The 19,405-nt window shown below is 37.8% G+C and overlaps 1 protein-coding gene across 1 annotated transcript in view; it reads right to left on the bottom strand.

Annotated features, from left to right (window-relative positions):
• Positions 1–19,405, bottom strand: part of CASTOR2 (cytosolic arginine sensor for mTORC1 subunit 2) — an 85,007-nt gene that overhangs the window by 36,271 nt on the left and 29,331 nt on the right. The window contains exon 2 of the mRNA XM_053454926.1: positions 9,767–9,837. Coding sequence (XP_053310901.1) covers positions 9,767–9,837 — 71 coding nt within the window. The remainder of the gene's footprint in view (positions 1–9,766; positions 9,838–19,405) is intronic.

Genomic DNA, 19,405 nt, shown 5'->3' with positions numbered 1-19,405 from the left:
TATATATATGTAAAACTTGGTCTGTGATTTCCTTATTGCAAGTTATTTGGCTAAATGTAGCATCTTAAAAACTACAATTTCCCTTAAATTTCCCACTTATACCCAGCAAAAATCCTGAGGTAGAAAAAGAGGGTCAAATAAAACAAAGAAGAACAGAGGGACACTTGAGAATAAACAGAAGATGATTACAAACTTCTGGACATGCCGCTTGTCTTATGTTCAGGATAGCCTTATGAACCTGCATAAAGCAAAGCATTGCTGTCATAGCTTTTTTAGCATAAGTATTTATTGAAAATAACTATAGCTTGTACTTTTTTGCTTGTCAATCAGCACCGTATATATAATTGTGGATAAGCCGGCCCTCTAAATTTCGATCAAAATACCTTGAAAAATGTGTTACCTGCAGATAAGCCAAAAACTGTTAAAAGGGCAAGACACTCATACTAACGTACATGCACACAGGCAACCACACTAACACACCTAGTCACACAAACATACATATACACGCTAGACACCCTGTGAAACCTCGGCTTGTGTTCAATGCAACTTGCATGGGAGGAATAATCATGAAGGCCTTAAGAAAAGGAAATTAAGATACATTTCCCCATGGTATAAATATAAAGTGTTTTTTTAAATCTGTACATAAAGCTTATTTTAATATATCAACAAAACTACATATACTTATTTAATTACATTACATTTATTTATAAAGCGCTGGCAGATTCCGCAGTTACAGTCAGTAGAACAATTTAGAAACACATACAATGATAAACTGGTGCAAAGGAGAAGAGGGCCCTGCTCTTGCGAGTTTACAATCAAGTTTAGTGCGTAGGACTGTAAAATGTTTCATTTCAGAAAAGACAGATCAGCTTGAAACTCTCATTGAACATACTTCGTGTAATTCATTATTTATTATGTCTATATTCTCTCATCTATGTGAAGATCTTTCCAAAAATTGTTATCCTATAAACCATGTACCATTTTGGTAGATTTGGTTTGTACTTACTCCAGAATAGATATCCTTCTGGAGGCAAGGTCTCCAGTGCTGTACACAATACTCTAGCCATGAGACTAGTCTTGGATTATTTGAAATATATTATTCATATAAAAGACTACAAATGTGTCCTTACACTTTACAACTGCTGAAAAGAGTGCCCTGCTGTGTGTAGACCCATAAACGACATGGTTTGCATAAGGTATTGTAATATGGCTGTAACCCAAAGCTGCTGTTAGAGACTACTCTTGCTATGAAAATCTGGACAAATAACGAGCAGATCTTGTGCCCAGCAATAAGATACACATAAAGCAGTCACTTCTCACAGCGACTACATTATAAATCAATTACACATTTATTGTATGTGGTCATTAATATTTAAAGTTTAACTGATCAGGCCAAGACTTTTTCCTTCAATAAACTCTAGAATCCAGGATTTCACATCAATGGTGCGGTAACATAGCATACAGGGCCGGACTGGCCCACCGGGATACCGGGAAATTTCCCGGTGGGCCGGCAGGTTCGTGGGCTGGGACCAGGGGCGGGCTGGGACCTGAGCGGCCGCTGGGTTCTGATGTGGCCGGCCGGCGCTACTATAATACTTTTTTCTTAATTTAATATGGCAAGCTGGTCCGGCTTGCCATATTCAATTTTAAAAATGTATTACAGTATCGCCGGCCGGCCGCATCGGCACCCAGCAGCCGTGTGCGATGGCCGCTTAGTGATGGGAGCAGCGTGAGGGGTGAAAGCTCCGCCCCCTCGCACTAACCTTTCACCCCTCACGCTGCTCCCATCACTATGCGGCCATCAGATTGCTGGGAATGTAATCTGAACGGCCAATGCGTGCTGATGCCGCCGGCCGCCTCTGCTTTAATACTTTTTTTTTTACTTTATATGGCAAGCCGATCCAGCTTACCATATAAATTAAAAAAAAAGTGTTAAAGTAGCTCCGGCCGGCGGCATCAGCACGCACCGGCCGTTTAGATTACATTCCCAGCAGTCTGATGGCTGCATAGTGATGGGAGCCGCGTGAGGGGTGGAAGCTCCGCCCCTCGCACTCAGACTGCTGCAGCACCGGATGTCAGGTCAGTGACATCCTGTCAGGAGAGAGAAGAGAACAGTGTGCGGCTATCAGAGGACGGAAGTCAAGAGAAGTAGATGGTGAGTAAAGTAATGTATTTTTTTGTACAAAATGTATAATATTTTTTTGAATGTGTTAAAAACAAAAAAAATCAGCATGTGTGTGTATGTAAGTGTGTCCCCCTATATGCCACTCTGCCTCCAGAAAAGCATTTTACCCCCCTATATGCCACTCTGTCCCATGACATGCCTTTTAACCCCCTATATGCCAGAGTGGCATATATGGGTATAAGGCATTTCTGGATGCAGAGTGACATATAGGGGATTAAAAGGCATATGATGGGACAGAGTGGCATATAGGGGAACATAAGGCTTTTTTGGAGGCAGAGTGCCCCATGATATGCCTTTTAACCCCCTTTATGCCACTCTGCCTCCAGAAATGCCTTATACCCATATATGCCACTCTGTCCCTTGATATGCCTTCTAACCCCCTATATGCCACTCTGCCATATAGGGGGTTAGAAGGCATATCATGGGACAGAGTGGCATATAGGGTTATAAGGCATTTCTGGATGCAGAGTGACATATAGGAGGTCAAAAGGCATATCTGGAGGTATAGTGGCAAAAAGGGGGTTAAAGGCATATCACGGGGCAGAGGGGCATATAGGAGGGTTGAGGCATATCAGGGAGGCAGAGTGGCATATGGGGGTTAAAAGGCATATCATGGGACAGAGTGGCATATAGGGGGGCATAAGGCTTTTCTGGAGGCAGAGTGCCCCATGATATGCCTTTTAACCCCCTTTATGCCACTCTGCCTCCAGGAATGCCTTATACCCCTATATGCCGCTCTGTCCCATGATATGCCTTTTGACCCCTATATGGCAGAGTGGCATACAGGGGGTTAAAAGGCATATCATGGGACAGAGTGGCATATAGGGGGTATAAGGCATTTCTGGAGGCAGAGTGGCATATAGGGGGTTAGAAGGCATATCAGGGGGGCAGAGTGGCAAGCCTGGGGGCAGATGTGCATAACTCGGGGGTAGGTTGGAAAATAAAAGGAAAAAAAAAAACATGTCCCAATCATAGCTTATATTAAATATGAAAAAAATAGTCTACAAGAATTATTAAAGAAACAAAAGTTTCTTACCAGAATATCGTGAAGAATAATGTGATCAGTGTTTTGTTCCACTGAACTTTTTCATCTAAAATGTTCGCAGTAGTAAATGTTTTGATCCCATTATGTGTAATGTATTTCATTTATTAGGACCTTTTAACACTTTTGCTTTCTGGCATTTTAATACAAATAATGAGATAAAAAGAATGGTGAATAGTGTGACTCGGGTGTGTATAAGGGGTGCGTGTGGTTAAAGAGCGCGACCGTGAGATAAACTATATGGGGCTGGTCTCCAAATTTTTCCAGGGCTGCTTTTCAGTCCCAGTCCGGCCCTGATAGCATAACCTTTACATTTCTATTACCTACAATCGAAAGGATTTTCAAAGAAACTTTTATGCAGAAAGATGATTAATGATGATGTAATCCCTCACCAGAAAGGGATTAGAACAAATAATTATACTGCAGCAGGTTCTCATCATTATCATGCTCAATTTAGAGATTTATACTGCATGTTCCCACTGACTTGAGCTGGAGTCTACATTTTTACTGTTTTCATCTGTTCATGGAACAAAGTCAGCAGCTACCTTCATGGGGAGTACAGATCTCTGGCAATTTAGCCAAGTCTATCCTAATTTCAAAAGGTTATGGTAGGTCCTCATGTATTGTTGCTTCTTTTTTGAAGCAGGGTAGAATTGTTTTTAAATGTATTCACGGGTCCATATAAAGAAGAACATAGGTAAGTAAACAAGGAGATTGGCTTCCTGCTTCCTCACAGCAGGCGGGCAGGCTGTTCCAAGCTTCCTGCTCAGCATGCCTCCCAGAGAAGGCACAGCCGGAAGCCAGAAAAGAGAGAAATATTTATTTTCTAAAACAGCATCTGCCCTTAAAGGAAGTTGGTCTGCTTCCTCGAAACATGCAGATGTAGTTTAGGAAAAGAATAAAACAAAGCATATAAAGAACAAAACCTGTAAAGATAAAACATATTTTCAATGTGCACCTGTACTGGTCTCAAAGGTATAATTTTAGGACCACTAAATGCATCCATGCATTTGCCACCATTTACTTTGTATACATACACACACAGGTGTTTCCTTGTACACACATGGTACACAAATGTTTGACGTTTGATCAATTTGTCATCAGGATCCATTCCAGGGAACTTAATGAATTTTACCTGAAGTCTCTGGGAGCCGATGCCGTGAATCACAAAGGGTACATCAAAATTTCAGATATTTTAATTTAAAGCACAGGAACTCAAAATCAATCATGACCTTGGTTGTAATATGGTAAGATTTTATTTAGAAAACACCCTGAAATGTTGCAATGGAAGCACTCTGTTTAGACAGAAGGAAGAAACCTCTCTAATAAGGACCCAAATACCCTGCCATGGGGCTTCACCTGTAATCCATTACATTTATGGTAATATTTCACAATAGAATCTCTCTGTTGAAGGATCATTGGTAAGGCTGTGGATCTGAGGGAAAACGAAGACCAAAGAAAGGTTGTGGTGACATACAAAAGTATATCATTGGATTGTACCGTCTGGAATTTGGCTCAGGCTAGGCCACTTGGAGGAGCTTAGATACATTCCTAGAGACAATGGTGTATAGTAGCAGTTATCTCATTATTGATTTTGATATATATATATATATATTGCCCACAATGCCCACTAGCTATGTACCCACATTTTATATTTACGTAATCTTTCACAGAACTGTCACCTTTCCTTAACATCAACCTCTATCAAATAACACATTGGCTGTTTTGTCGTTCTATGGCAGCACAGAAGCAATTCATATAGAGATTATTTTAATGGATTCATAAACGTAACATAACATAACATAAGTAACTGTTATTTAAAAAAAAAAAACAAAGAAAAAAACAAATTTTTGCTTTTTCATCTGTAAAAATCATCTAAAGGTGACATATGAGAAACCAGAGTATTGTCACAAATACAGATACATTTTGTTATTTTCGTGACAGTACATGGCTTCTGTAAGAATCATTTGACACCATTTGTATCGAAATTGTTTGTGATTATGTCACACGCTGCATCATGTGTGACAGTATCATTATCATATTTCAATCACCATAATGCTTCTTGGTCGGGAAAACTAGCTGCACAAATAGCAGAGGAACATGGGTAGATGAGTATTCAGAACTTTTTTGCAATAATGAAAAGGATAAAAGTATGGTGGGAGTTCCTTTTAAAAGACCAAAAGCTTGACTACTGTTGACTGTAAATACAACATAGTAAGGCATGTTGACTAAATAGATAAAACATTAAACTAATTCAGTACTCCTTTCAGCAGTGTGATAAATTAATGGCAATGTTGGGTGGTAAGTATGCAGGCATGCATTTTTCTGCAGCAGAGACCTTGGAGCAGGAAATTATATTAGCCACCCACACAAGCTATCTAAAGTGATAAAATGCTCCTTTCCTGCTTAAAATTATACAAACCTTTAAATAACATGGACTTTTGAGATCTACCATACAGTCATTCAATTTTTTTTTATTCTACCTTTAAGCCTCTGTGTCAGAAACGGCAAACTTTATACTTTGGTTGTGGTAATTCTCGGGGACTAGTCATGTTCCTTTGTGATGGGATACTCGTTCCTGAGGTGGTCAGAGTAATTAATAGGCACTGGGTACCTGGGCATGGTCTGGGTAATTGATGGGGCACTGGAAGCTGGGGATAATTGGTGGATAGAGTAGTTGTAAATGATGTGAAGGCAAACGTACAATGGATTCATGTGGCCAAAGCAGGTACATGAGTTATGTGAGCAAAAAGTGGTTCCTGGCAGAAATGTGGGTGCACAGATACCTAAATTTAATATAGGTATCGTGTCTGATCCCTAACACAAGGTGTGTGGTAGAAGTACTTATTGGGGTCACCAAGTAGTTTTTGGAACATAGTAATAATATTCGAGGGACAAATAGCAAAACAACACAGGGGTAATATGTTTCCAGGTACAAGGAAAGGTTATTTCTGTAAGAGAAGGGAACCTGTGGGACATGGTGAGTGACAAATACTCTAAGAAAATCTACTCTGGTAAGTTGGGGGGGAGGACAGAGTGGCAGCATATCTCGGGGGGGGAGGACAGAGTGGCAGCGTATCTCGGGGGGGGGAGAGGACAGAGTGGCAGCATATCTCGGGGGGGGGGACAGAGTGGCAGCAAGTTTTTTGGTGCTTTTTTAAAGAAAAAAACTTTTTCTTTAAAAAAGCACCAAACTTTTAGGGTGCGGCCTATATACGGGGGCGGCCTATATCCGAGCCAATACGGTATTAGTGTGTGTGTCTGGGTAAGCTAGTGTGTTTGCGTTATGTGGGTGTCTCTGTATGTTAGATTGAGTGTCTGGATATGCTACCATGTATGCAAGTGTCTGAGTGTGTGTGTCCAGTTGTGTTAGTGTAAGCGTGTGCTAGTTTGTCTGGTTGTGGCAGTGTGAGTGTCTGCATATGTTAGTATGTGTGCATGTCAGTGTGAAACTGTAATACTGTTGCCTTTTTCCCTTCATCACATTTTGTAAACATGTATTGTTCTCCCAACAGATGTTTGGGTTATATGTTCTTGTGTAGATGCCGCATCGAAACTATGATCACAAAAAAATAACTGAATTTATGACACTTCTTGAAAATATTTCAGGACAAATTCTCCTGTAGATTTTTTTCTCTGCTTAGCATCATGTGTGTTGTGCTGTATATCAGTGTTTTACAAGAAATAGAATAAACGTTACAAATTTTTAACTTTACTCGCGGCCCAGACTGTTTTTCATTCGTGTGTGCGTGGGAGTATCGTTTTGTTTTTTTGTTTTCTAGTCACAGATTTATACTGCTTAGATTGTTTTTATATTCAGCTTTGCACTTATAATTCAAAACCTAAAATAAGTGTTTGTACAAGCATCAAACGTGGTGTCAGTGACAAAGGATGATAAGACTTGGTGGACATGCCATCCTTTTATGTTATCTCATTCTCGACTGGCACATTAAGTTTATTGAGCGAAAAAAAAGAAGAATGGTACATAGAGCATACTGTTAACAAACAACATCAGCACTGGCTGCAACTATCATTAATAATTGGAAATAATAGAAATAAATGTTAGAACATAATTTCAAAAAGGACATTAAACCATTAAGAAAAAACCTGCATTATATAATTCAAAAAATTACCTTTTATTAGCAGCCTTTTGCTGCATTTTAGGTATACAAATGACATAACAGCAATACAAGTTAACAGACAAACCCTTTACTTTACAACAACCACGAACTGCGGTGTGATGACGCCATATACCCAGGATATTAGGTTTCTGTTCGAATAATATATACACAGCGTCACACTTAAAATTACTTTATGATATATAGGTTGCATTTTTTTTTGCTGTATCCACTGGGTTTACACTGAATTCTTGCATTGTTTTATGTTTTGTATATAATCAATGTCTAAGCATAATTGACTAGAACCAAAAATATCTTATCTTTATATAATGTGCAGCATACCTGCACAATTCTTGTTTTTAATAGAACTGGGTGAAAATATTCATCCTAAATACGCCATATTGTTTTTACTTTGCATTACCTGCATCCAGAATATCCTTAAGTGCATGAAAAATATGTTAAAATGTTAACATACATTGTTATACAATGTATTATTTACACAGTTGGTTCAATGTTTGACATTAGTTCTGGCTCAAACTATTTCATAGCATTCTTTCTCAAGTTTTATTCTAAATCCCCAGATCTCATTAAAAAAAAACCCACATTGTTTAAAGGGGAAGCCCAGTGGAAAATATTTTTCTTTGAACATGAAATAGTGTTGTATACAGAAATGCAGAGTTAAGGGAAGCTTTATTTTATTTTGTTCCTATATGCCATTGTCATCAGTCATGCAACATTTTGGGTAACTTTCCCTCAACGATCACTACACGGAGCCGATTCTTTATATGAATGCCAATGAAGACCTGGCTGCACAACGAAATACTTTCCTCTCTAGGATTTAATTAATGAGAGTCAGTCGGGGAGATCAAGACTGAGTCATTCTCTTGTTTGCCACAGGCAGTATAATAAGGAGTAAAAGTGTCTGTCTTGCAGATTTGGACTAGAGAACATATAAATTGCTAATTTGCAGCTGCCTGAAAACATACTATTCTGCGGAAAGTAGAACTGTTTTTCAAAGAAAGCATGACAATATGGTTGGAGTTCCCCTTTAAGCAATATCAAGCTAAAACATGCTTTCCTACATATTCACTTGATGATTTTACAGTATTGAGCTTCTAGTAAGCTAAACCACTGGCCTCACTGCCAGTGCTTTCTAATTTCTCTATTTGTGGCATACTAGGAGACTTGTAATCAGAACTGAGATGTGGGCCTTTCAACACTCCTAGTCTCTTTATTCCTCCTCCAACACTACCTTTCTTTTTCCCACCTGCCCCATTATGATCCCACATCCCAATCTTATAGTGCCCTATCCTCTTTAAAACCCCAATAAAATGTAATTAAAAGGAACTGAGCTTGTTTCTTTTGTATGCAGTTTCTAAAGATCTAATACTTCTAAGATCTACTTTTATCTAAATTTCTTTTCCAGTCATGTGTTATTCAGTAGCAATCCTTTTGGTTCGCGGGAGACTTGTTCCATTTGGGATGGTACTGATGACTGCTTTTACTTCCGGTATCATTATTTCTGATTATTTATATTTGCAAAGCTTGGCATTGATAGAGGTAGTCAACCTTTCAGTTTCACCTTCTCACTAAGTACTCCTTATTTGCCGATTATGTGTCTTACCGTGAACAATACATTGACAGTTTGCTTGCTTTTGGGTACTAATTGGATTTATTACATTAATATGTACATTTTAATAATAATTGAAATAAACACTGGGTTTTAGAGTTCTTCCGACGACCACTGCTTTCAAGTCTTTCACTCTTTGTGGAAAAGAATTAGAAAATTACAAAAAGGCATTCTGGTGCAAATCTTTAACAAGTAGTCTTATCCCATAGCAACCACTTGAATACTTCTTCTGACTGGACCATCACATTGGTTGCTATCAGGATAAAATTGTGACTGGTCATCTCCACAGATTAAAAAGGGAAAACTGTTTAAAAGGCAACGGAAGCAGTCTTTAAATGTTAAGTCTGCACATGAACAACAGACTTCACTACTGTTTTATAGCAATGTCTTATTCCTAATGGCACAGTTGTGAAATCAAACGCATCGTCACTAGCATAAAGGCTAGACTAAGCAAGTCTCTAAACAAATCTTGTACCTGCACATAGAAAGAAATGCCCAACGCGTTCTGCATCATCATAATTTGCTTTCACAAACCCCCTTGTGGTTAATCTTTCCCTTTGGCACAGTATGAAGAATACACATCAAAAGCTATGATCTCTACCTTACTTTTTCTCCCCACAAGGAATAAGTAAAGCTTTTGATTTTTCTTTCCCCTCTTTTGCATTCAGTTTTTGAGATGATTCACATTCTGTACAACAAGCACTTTTTACTAGCAAATCTGTACTCCATACTTCTGAATATTTTTTTTTTAAACCATATACTGTGCCAATATAGTGAGAGAAATGCCTTACCCAAAAACCCCTCTTCATCGACAATGATGGTATAATCCTCTGGTGTTTCCGTCAGACTGAAAAACTTGCACCTAAAAAAATAAACAAAAGACACAATATTGGTTACGTTTGTACAGTAGAACATTGATTGGTCACATGATGACATGGACCTTTACTTGTATAAATCTAACCTAAAGAACGCTAATGCATAGTTAGATAACTTTAAATCCTAAATTTGCGGTTATTGTTTTGCTTCATATATGTCCTCATTTTGGCAACGACAAATACCTACAAAACAGGATTAGCACCCAACCCACCATATTTCAAATACACATCTTTTACAAAATGACAATATATTAATTGATAAGGCAAGCTATTATGTACACACGCCATGTCGAACACCATCAATTGCTTGTGCACTACAGGACATACATCAAGTGCTTTGCTTATATGAGGTCATCATTTTTAGGTCACTTTGACATAATGAGTTAAGACCCCCTGGAACTGTGGTGCAAGCAGAACTGGAACTGGCTGGTAGTTAGCATGTGCGCATGTCCACTACAGCATGGGAGATGCGTTCAACTTAATCCACATTCTGCAATGTAAATAGCTTGGGCAAATGGCTCTTTAGGTTGGTATATGATCAAGTTTTTGCTCTGGTTTCATTCTTTTTTGCATGCTTTTTCTCCCCGACAGGCTTGCAGTGTTTGACTGTTGGAAAGCATATGTCTTGCTTTTATTTTGGCAGCTTGCAGAATGTTGATCACATGTGTTATTAGATCAGCACAACCTTGCTGAGGCGAAAAGCACTCAAAACACGATACAATTATATAAGTGTTCCTCATTCTCACTCCCCTCCCAGACACAATTATTTCAGTAATGAAAGTGGTAATAATAACTGCAATGTTTGGCACTGCCTTCCACTTCTCAACAAGCATTTAATCTATATTTTCAGTAATTAAACTGTTTAAACAGCAGCCCCTCTTAGTCAATTTACGTTATTGGCCGCAAACACAAAACCACAACATGACCAATTTTATAAGTGAGAAAATGTTATACAGATGCGCGATCTAAAACGTACTCTGTCAACGGCAGAATATGACCAAAAAAAAAAAAACAAGTAATGAAAGAAAAAGATATAGAAAAAAAGAGGAGGAGGTTGTAGAAATTATTATGAAAATATATAGACATTTACTCAAATGCCCTGATCATATTCACAACAGATAGTTCTAAACCTTGCCGTATATTCCTGGGGCCAGTTGTAAAATATCCCATGCCAATCACTGTACAAAGTTATTCGGCTCTTAGGTTTAGGAGTAGAATCTGGTTTGTTGAATTAAGCAACTCCAAAAAGATACCTGTGCTTGAACCTTTAAAGACAGCATATGTTTAAGTATGAGCAAGAAAGACATCAGATTCAATCTGAATATATTTGTTTTATTATTTAAAGTCAATAAGGAACAGCAAGGTCCGGTTGGTGTTTTTAAAATAAAAATGAGGTCTGGGATTTTTTAAAAATACATAGCGGCACATAAGCTCTACAAGACGGGTACCTCCTTTCCTAATGTAATCATACATCATGTACCCTGATATACCATAAGTATAATGATTACTGTACTTCTTACACGGCAATACAGTATAATAAAGGTGAGAAAAGCTCATTGTGCCACTGACTATTGAGAGGCATGTATGGAAAGGTAAACTAAAAATCCTGTCCATAGTCCTACATTAGTGCATTTTATTCTTCATTAAAATACACAGTTCAAACTCCTGAGAGACACACACACACATATATATATACATATATATATATATATATATATATCTTGTTTTACCCTTTAAAACATAATAATATGACAACTTATCAAGAAAATGTCAACAATGTGCAGTTATAATCATTAAAGACAAATTGCACGTTTTATTTAAAACATTACTTTAACTAAAACTATACTCTATGGAACTAAAACACGTGGTACAATTTTCGGACCGCAGGCACGTGTAGAACGTTGTCAGTAATTTATAAAGAGACGTTTTGCGAGCATATGCGGTGAGAAACAAGACATACACAAACCCTAGGAGACCAGAGGGAATGAGATTATTAGATCTCCAGAGCTCACTAATAGAGAGATTGATAAATATTTTTATACAAACACGTGTCTGAACAATATATTAATTTTGGGCATCTTCTTGATGCATTGTTGGTGGTTAGATCTCTTTATAGTTTTACAATTTCTCTAACTATATGTGAAAAGAAATCGCTAACCTATGACTAATCAAGAATCTCAATAAAGATACAATGTGTTTGCGAGCTGACGATTAAGTCAGCAAGAGGCATAAGAAGAGACCCTGCCCTCCCTTCCCTACGCGGTATAGTTCCTTTAAATTATGAACCTAACCTACTAACCGTTTTATAAATAACTTGCCATTCGGATTGCATACGAGCTTGTTAACGGTATTCCTGTCAAATATATACAGTGAGTTTCTTTGTTTACTTTGGGAGAAACATCTCAAATGTGCTCCAAGCTGTGGCAGGGGTATACTACAATGCTAACAACGCTTGTACAACCATGAAAATTTGATGACATACAAAATAGTTAACAAACCCCTATATAGAAAGCAAAACAAGTCCTGGTTCCCGTTCCCATTCCGCTTCTATGCAGTTTTTCTGGAACAAAAGTTATACTTATTTGCAAGACATTATAGGTTCAGACCAAAAACAATTTACCAATTCCGAATGCTTTTGTTACATAGACTAGATAAAATATTCAAAGCGACGACATATACAGAAATTCCTTACGTCAGATAAAATACTCAAATTAATAACCAATTTGTATTATTTTAATTATCGTCATGTAACATGCCTATGCTTAAGGGTTAACAAGGCATTTTGAATGAATATCAGAAATTGTAACTTTTTTATTAGGCCAGATCGTGCCATGAACCAGGCCAGACCCCTTCATAAAATTAGTGGGACAAAAAGGGTATCCAAGCAGGGCATCTTCAAAGGATGCTAGGGACCAAGCACCGGGGGTCACACAGGGGACTCAGCACCTAGCATCTTTAGAGTTATGAGACCAAGAAAGAAGATTCTCATAAGAATAAGAAACTGGAAGAAACAATTTGAATTTCCTTTATTGCACATCTTTTGACAAGAGACTTAACATCTGGAGATTCACACTGATTATTTTACTTTTGTTTTACGTATGTTTTCTGTGTTTTATCCCTGACTATTTTAATAGTGTTTTGTATGTATTTTTGTATGTTCTCATTAGCCTTTATTTTTGTATGCACTGTGACCATTTTTGTCAGATTAAATATAAATCTTCATAAAGCAGTTCATGGGGTTTACTGAACCTCCGTAAGAATTTTGGAGGCGAATAGGTTTGGGGTAAGGTGTAGCTGCTCTGGGCCATGCAGGGAGCGCGGCAAGCAAGGCCACTGGCTGTTTTTTTACCGTTAACTATTTCACACCCATGCCCTCCCTTTAACGTCACGGTGAGAGCCGGCAAGGCAGCAAGTAGTTCCGCAGGGTCATGTGACATGACGTGATCCCGAGACATTCCTGTCTCCCCGTCCACTCATGCTCACTGCCTTGGTGTCACACTTGAGCCTATAAGTCTTCTGCCTTGCCTTCGGAGCTTCACCCTTAACACCCTTGCTCCCATCATCCTTTAGCTCACCTATCCTAGACCAATACTAATATTAGTGTGGTGGGTCTATTCTTAAGAGTGGCACCTTTACCTCTAACTCCTTCTAGATTGTAAGCTTGTTTCTGTAAGTCAAATTGTTATGCTATAAACAACTTTTTCTTTCCCATTTACACATTGTACAGTGCAATGATCCATTTATAATACAGCCAAGCACATGGGTATTACATAGGTAATATTACAATATATATATATATATTACATTATTGTAATGGTCAATTCTGGCCGGATTGTTGACTTTGTTGACCTATAGAACTTGTGTTCCTGGATACGGATGTTAGAAATAAGAGCACGTGATGTGACATGTCATAGGAACATAGAATTTTGATGTCAAAGAACCAATTGGTCCATATGGATTGCCCATTTTTCCTGATGTAAAGGCTCAAACCTTAATCAGTTCTTAGTCTCGTCTTAGATTCATGGTAGCTCATATGTCTATCCCATGCAATAACACTTCTTTTGAAGGCTGTTAAACTAACACGTCAAGCAGCAACTGAAGGTGAAGGTCAATACGATTAAGTATATTAAAGCAATATGTGTACGTGTGTATGTGTATATGTATGTATTTGTGCGTGTGTACTTTCAATTTAATGTGTAAGAGGGTTTCAAGGGATCATTTCAGGGATGGAACCTTTGTGTTAGCTCAAATGATCACAAAAATATATATACCAATTATTTTGCTGTCTGTCACCTCACAGAAAAACATGAAATATAAGCGCCTGTGAAGTAGTATTCCTATCCACATCAGAGTTTGCATTTTTATTAACATCGAGTTTGTCTAAAATAGGAATCCAAGCAATAAAATTCAGCACTTTAAATTTTATTTATGCAAATAGATTGCCAAATGAATGCCTACCAAAGAGTTATTTATATGACTCTTTCATATGAAGGACATTAGGCAATCCTGTTAGATTGCCACAGCTGTACCGATAACACAAGAGGACAGCTACATATATTTACTAACACAGTTGAGTCTATAAGACATTATCGAGCAAAGAAACATTTTTAAGACCCTAAGCTTTCCACTAGCTTGATCAGGAATAACTTTGTATACAAAAAAACAAAAACTCTCTGCGCTTCTCACCCTACTAAAGTTGGCAACAAATATATAAACATAATATAAATGAGAGGTTTTGGTTATATGAATTGGCCAAAGCATAATTTGGAATAACTTTAACTGCTCTCAAATGTGCCGCAGACTAAGCCCAAAAATGTTATAGTAGCCAAAGTGTGACCTATTGCTGTACACTGATCTGATGTTAGGTGACTTACACAGTTGGTGCACTTATTTCTATGAGATAGGAGGCATTAGGGTTTCAGAAATACCCCATTTACAATATTTTAATGTATGCAAAAGGTTTTACAAAGTAGGAAAAATTCAAAGATATATTTAAAGGGAAACAAATGTTAACCTACTTCTACTATTACCTCATCATGGTATACTGATCCATATCTAGGCATAACCATATGCCTGAGATACAAAGTGCAGTCAGTAGTCTTACTTCCTTTTAGTTTTCAGTTAAAATGGCCTATTGTCGACAAGAGAATTTAAGCAACATCACATTTTAACTGTAAGGAGTGAGGTCATGCCTCTGCTTCATAATGTTAGCGACACTGCTCCTTGGATCAATAGGAGAGTAACACAATATAAAAAGGAGAAATTGGATTTAAAAAAAAGAGCCAACCAGTCTTAACTACTTTGAATTAACGCTCTATATATTTTAGCTTTCACTGTTGATGTATCTATGTATTATATGTATCATATGTGATGGTGATAAGGTTACCACCTTATTGATGAGAATAGATTGTGTAGAAATCCCACATTTCCCATATTTAAGTCGCAAGTTGAAGGTGGTACCCTCTTAGTTGTCTATCAATTTAGTACTAGTGTTTTTTTATTTTTCTTCAGCATCAATTAACTATGTGAATTACATATATTATTAAATTGTGTAATACATTCATTAATCTTTGTAGAATTGATACATCAGTCTTTTTTAGTTTAGTTATTAAAAGTTACACTTTCGAAATATTGTAGAGTCATCTAGTTTACATTGGGTTAACCCTTGCTTTGATCGAGTCTCACTTTTCGGATATTTTGTTTTAAAACCAATTTAGTCATCCCAAATAAGAAGTTGCCACACTTATCAGACTTCTTCTTCTAATCCTATGAGTATTTTTTTAGCATTTAAATACCAGTCATTTGCTGGCACATACAACCGAAGCCTATAGCATAGGTAATGTACATATTCTTGCATCTTCAAAATGAATTATTTTCTACTTACAGTGAACTGAAGTACACCACTAGAGGTGCTATAGCTAAAAATCACAAAATGTTCCTATTGAAATCCCTTGTGGATTTCCTGTGTGCTATTTATTATCAGTTGCATGCACAAACACCCACCGCACTGCCTGATATATAACTTGTCAGATGCGTGCAGCATATTAAGGTTTGCAAAGCAATAGCAATAAATGTTCTCTCCGATACGCCTAAAAAAACAAACTTCACTGGCTAAGGATTTACTTGTGTATTCATTTGTGTATTATTTAAGAAAGGCTGTAGGAACGCTCCTGTAAATATTAGAAGGTGACAGTATGGTTAAAATATGTCTTTCCAGCTTAAAAAAAATGAAATGCATTTTCTTGGAGCTTAGCACAAACCTAAAGACAGGACGATTCTGCCCTGTCCCACCCCATGTTCCTCCGACCACACTGTCCCATGCTCCTCTCACTACCCAGCCCCATGGTTGCGATAGGACTACCAGGCCCTAAAGCTCACAATGTGGCCACCAGGCTCCAAAGTACAGAAAGGGGTCACCAGGCCCCAATCCTCAGAAAGGGGATATCGGGACCTCAAAGCCCACAAAAGGCGCAGACATGGATAGCATGCCATGACTGCTAATGAAGGGGCCTGTGATGAATCAGGGAGGTCAGGCCCCCATGCCTGACCGGGCCCCATACACGAGTACTAGTTCTACCCCCAAATGGCAGCCCTGCTTAACTTAACATGTAAATATACTCAATGTTGTAAAACAACACAAATGCAAAGGGCTATAATTTTGAAAAAAATTACCCTCACGTTCTTGCTCCTCTCTTGCACACTCCTAATAAAAATAACAGCAGCACTCCGAGAGAAATTAGGTCATGGCCATCTCACGGTGATTGTTACTGAAGTCAACACAAACATATTGTTCCTGCTTTTTTCTGTATGTTACTGTTGATGTGATATGCAGTGAATTAACTTCAATGCAGCGAAAACAAGGGCTTGTAACTAGACATTCCACAACAATCACAGTGACAGAACCCGCTGAGTGTCCATGCCCCTGTACATCAAGTAACAATTTGTTTTATTCTCCATTCTATAATCGAACCGATACAAGTTTTGTGCGACATAGCTCTTACATATTGTCTGCAGGCTTTGTTCCTACAGCAACACAATGGCTTAGTCACTATTTTCTGTGCTGCCGATGACCTGTGGATTAACTGCATTTGGCCCAGTGAAATCAGCAAGTTAGACAGGAGAGGCTGCCAACTAAGCAGAAGGAGCTTTACCGTGAAAAGACATCTCAGGCTCAGAGAACAAAAGGAAATCGTATTAAAAAACAGAGTTACAGGAAAATGTCAGTCTTAAAGATGCAGTAACAGGCACTGCCTCACATTTTCATGTTTAATATTTTCTACAATTCCCAAAATGCCGACACAATAGATATTGTGACACTTTTAAAGCAGACTTTAGAATGGGAGGCAAAGAAAAATAAACTCTAGAATGGAGTTATTGTTCAAGTGATTTTAAGAGTGGACCTTCTCATATGTCTGTCTTTCTTAAGGTCTGGTGGTGCTATATGCACCATGGGGCTCGGTGCTAATTCACCTTTCATTTTTCTTTTCACTTTGCCTCCTTCCGAGTTTTCTTCTCCCCATTTACCCTTCCTTACTGCTTTCCTCATTTCTCTCATGCGCCCTTTCCCATACATTATACATACAAACGGTAGAACAAGTAGAACAAACCAAGGTTATTGTCTAAAAAATTGGGGACCTAACTATATTAGTAGATTTGTATTAGTAGAGATTCCTATGAGCTATGAGTTAAGGAAAATATAGAAAATATTACAAAAAAATGATGGTTGGTCCTAAGAACATTTGGTCTTTGAACTTTGGTCTAATAACTGGAAGCTGGTTCAGATTTCATAATTATCTCAAAGCAACATAAAGACTCTCATCTTGAGGGTAGAGAGAGTGGTAGCACAGTCCATTGATCACATGAAACAGGAAGCAACATCACTTAAAGTTTAACAGCCCTAGTAAAAAAGAATGCATGTTAAAGCACTTTATGAAAAATGTCATCAACTAAAACTAAAGGGTCAGAGGCCTAGATATATTGTAAGGACATTATACTCTACTGAGAGGGTGGTAGATAAGCGTGACAGTGTTCAGTGTGCATGGAGATATGTTCTGCAGAAAACATCACCTGCGCAGAAAATAGATTGGAAGGAGGGGGGCACCACAGAAATTTAAACAGACCTCTCAGCTATACATTAAAGTACATATGATGGCTGGAGAGTACCATTAAACTAATAATATGGCTTGGAAATAAATAAGTTTATGCATTACTTTCACCTGGAGTAAGTATTCTGAAAGACATCTAAATATGTCCAGCACGGCAATCTAATTTGGCAAAAGTCACACTATTCAATGATATGAGTTATAAAGTTATCACTTTTTTTAATACATTTAACAGGACTATTGCAAGTTATATTTGTGCATGTGCACCATGTGCATATAGAAAACCCTATCACAGCATTTAACTATTTGTTTTTTTTTGTTGTTGTCAATTTATCCTGTTAAATAAATCGTGAATGCTTACCTTCTTGTTTGGTTCTACCTAAATCTAATCTTGCCTTTGCAGTGTGGGTGTGAGCTGTTCTTTATGTTTTTTGTTTAGTTTACAATAGTTAACAAGGGCCGTTTCTTTCGACACACTTGGAAAACACGTTTTCCACAATGACAGTTATGTGAAATGCAGCCAACGTGAAGCCAGTGAAGTGAAAAACCATTATCAGTAGCCAATAACATCAGCATTCTGTAAGTTTACCAAGTATGTGTCCCTCCGAACTACCCCACTATCACAAACAGATACTGCACTTATTCATTTAGTTCATTATTCATCCAAAACAGGATGCCCCCCCCAAAAAAAAAATCAGTTGAGATAACTGTAGCAATTACATTCACTTTTAATTCCCATCTAAAAGCAAACATGCAGCATTAAATGCATCATCTAAAGGGAGTGAGGGTGAGTTCACCTTCTAAGTACAATTAAATAAACCTGTTTCTCGTATTTAGAACTAAAATCTAATTTTCATAGCGGCAACATCCCAATTGGTTGAAGTATTCAACCTCACACAAGTCAAACTACTCCAGTGTAGCAACTTCTTATCAAAAACCGGCACTCCTACTTCAATTTCAAATGCTTGGCAGTAGGGGGGCCTAATTAAAATTAGAGGCCACAAAAAAAGTCATGTTTCCTAGGAAACCAACCGCTATGCAAATCTTCCCCTTTCACATGCAAATATACCCCATTTGGCTTCAACATTATGCAAATTAGTCAAATCCATACATAATTTCATTTTTGGTTTCAAGTCAAATGGATTAGTTCATGCTTAATGGCCAAACACAGTTTTCTGGAAAAATAAACCAGTCTTTTTTGCTTGCGTGGGATTGTTTAGTATTCTTGTCGAAACAGACCAGTTGTTTTAGGAGGCAAGAAAATCTCCAGGTCTACATGTTTTGTGAATCAGAAAGGGCAATTTAGCTTGACCTTTCCAGAATGGGCTGTGTTAAAATGTAAACGCACAAATCCCGCACAGTTGATAAAGCTGCCAGTCATTGTTACATTGTGACAAATGATTCTTATGTGTCACGTCTGCTTTATCGGAGATTCATTTGTTTCAGGAAAAGT

Source organism: Spea bombifrons, chromosome 2 (assembly GCF_027358695.1).
Source record: "Spea bombifrons isolate aSpeBom1 chromosome 2, aSpeBom1.2.pri, whole genome shotgun sequence".
NCBI classification, from domain to species: Eukaryota; Metazoa; Chordata; class Amphibia; order Anura; family Pelobatidae; genus Spea; species Spea bombifrons.
The sequence above is the reverse complement of the archived record's forward strand: the minus strand, read 5'-3'. Positions and strand labels throughout refer to the sequence as shown.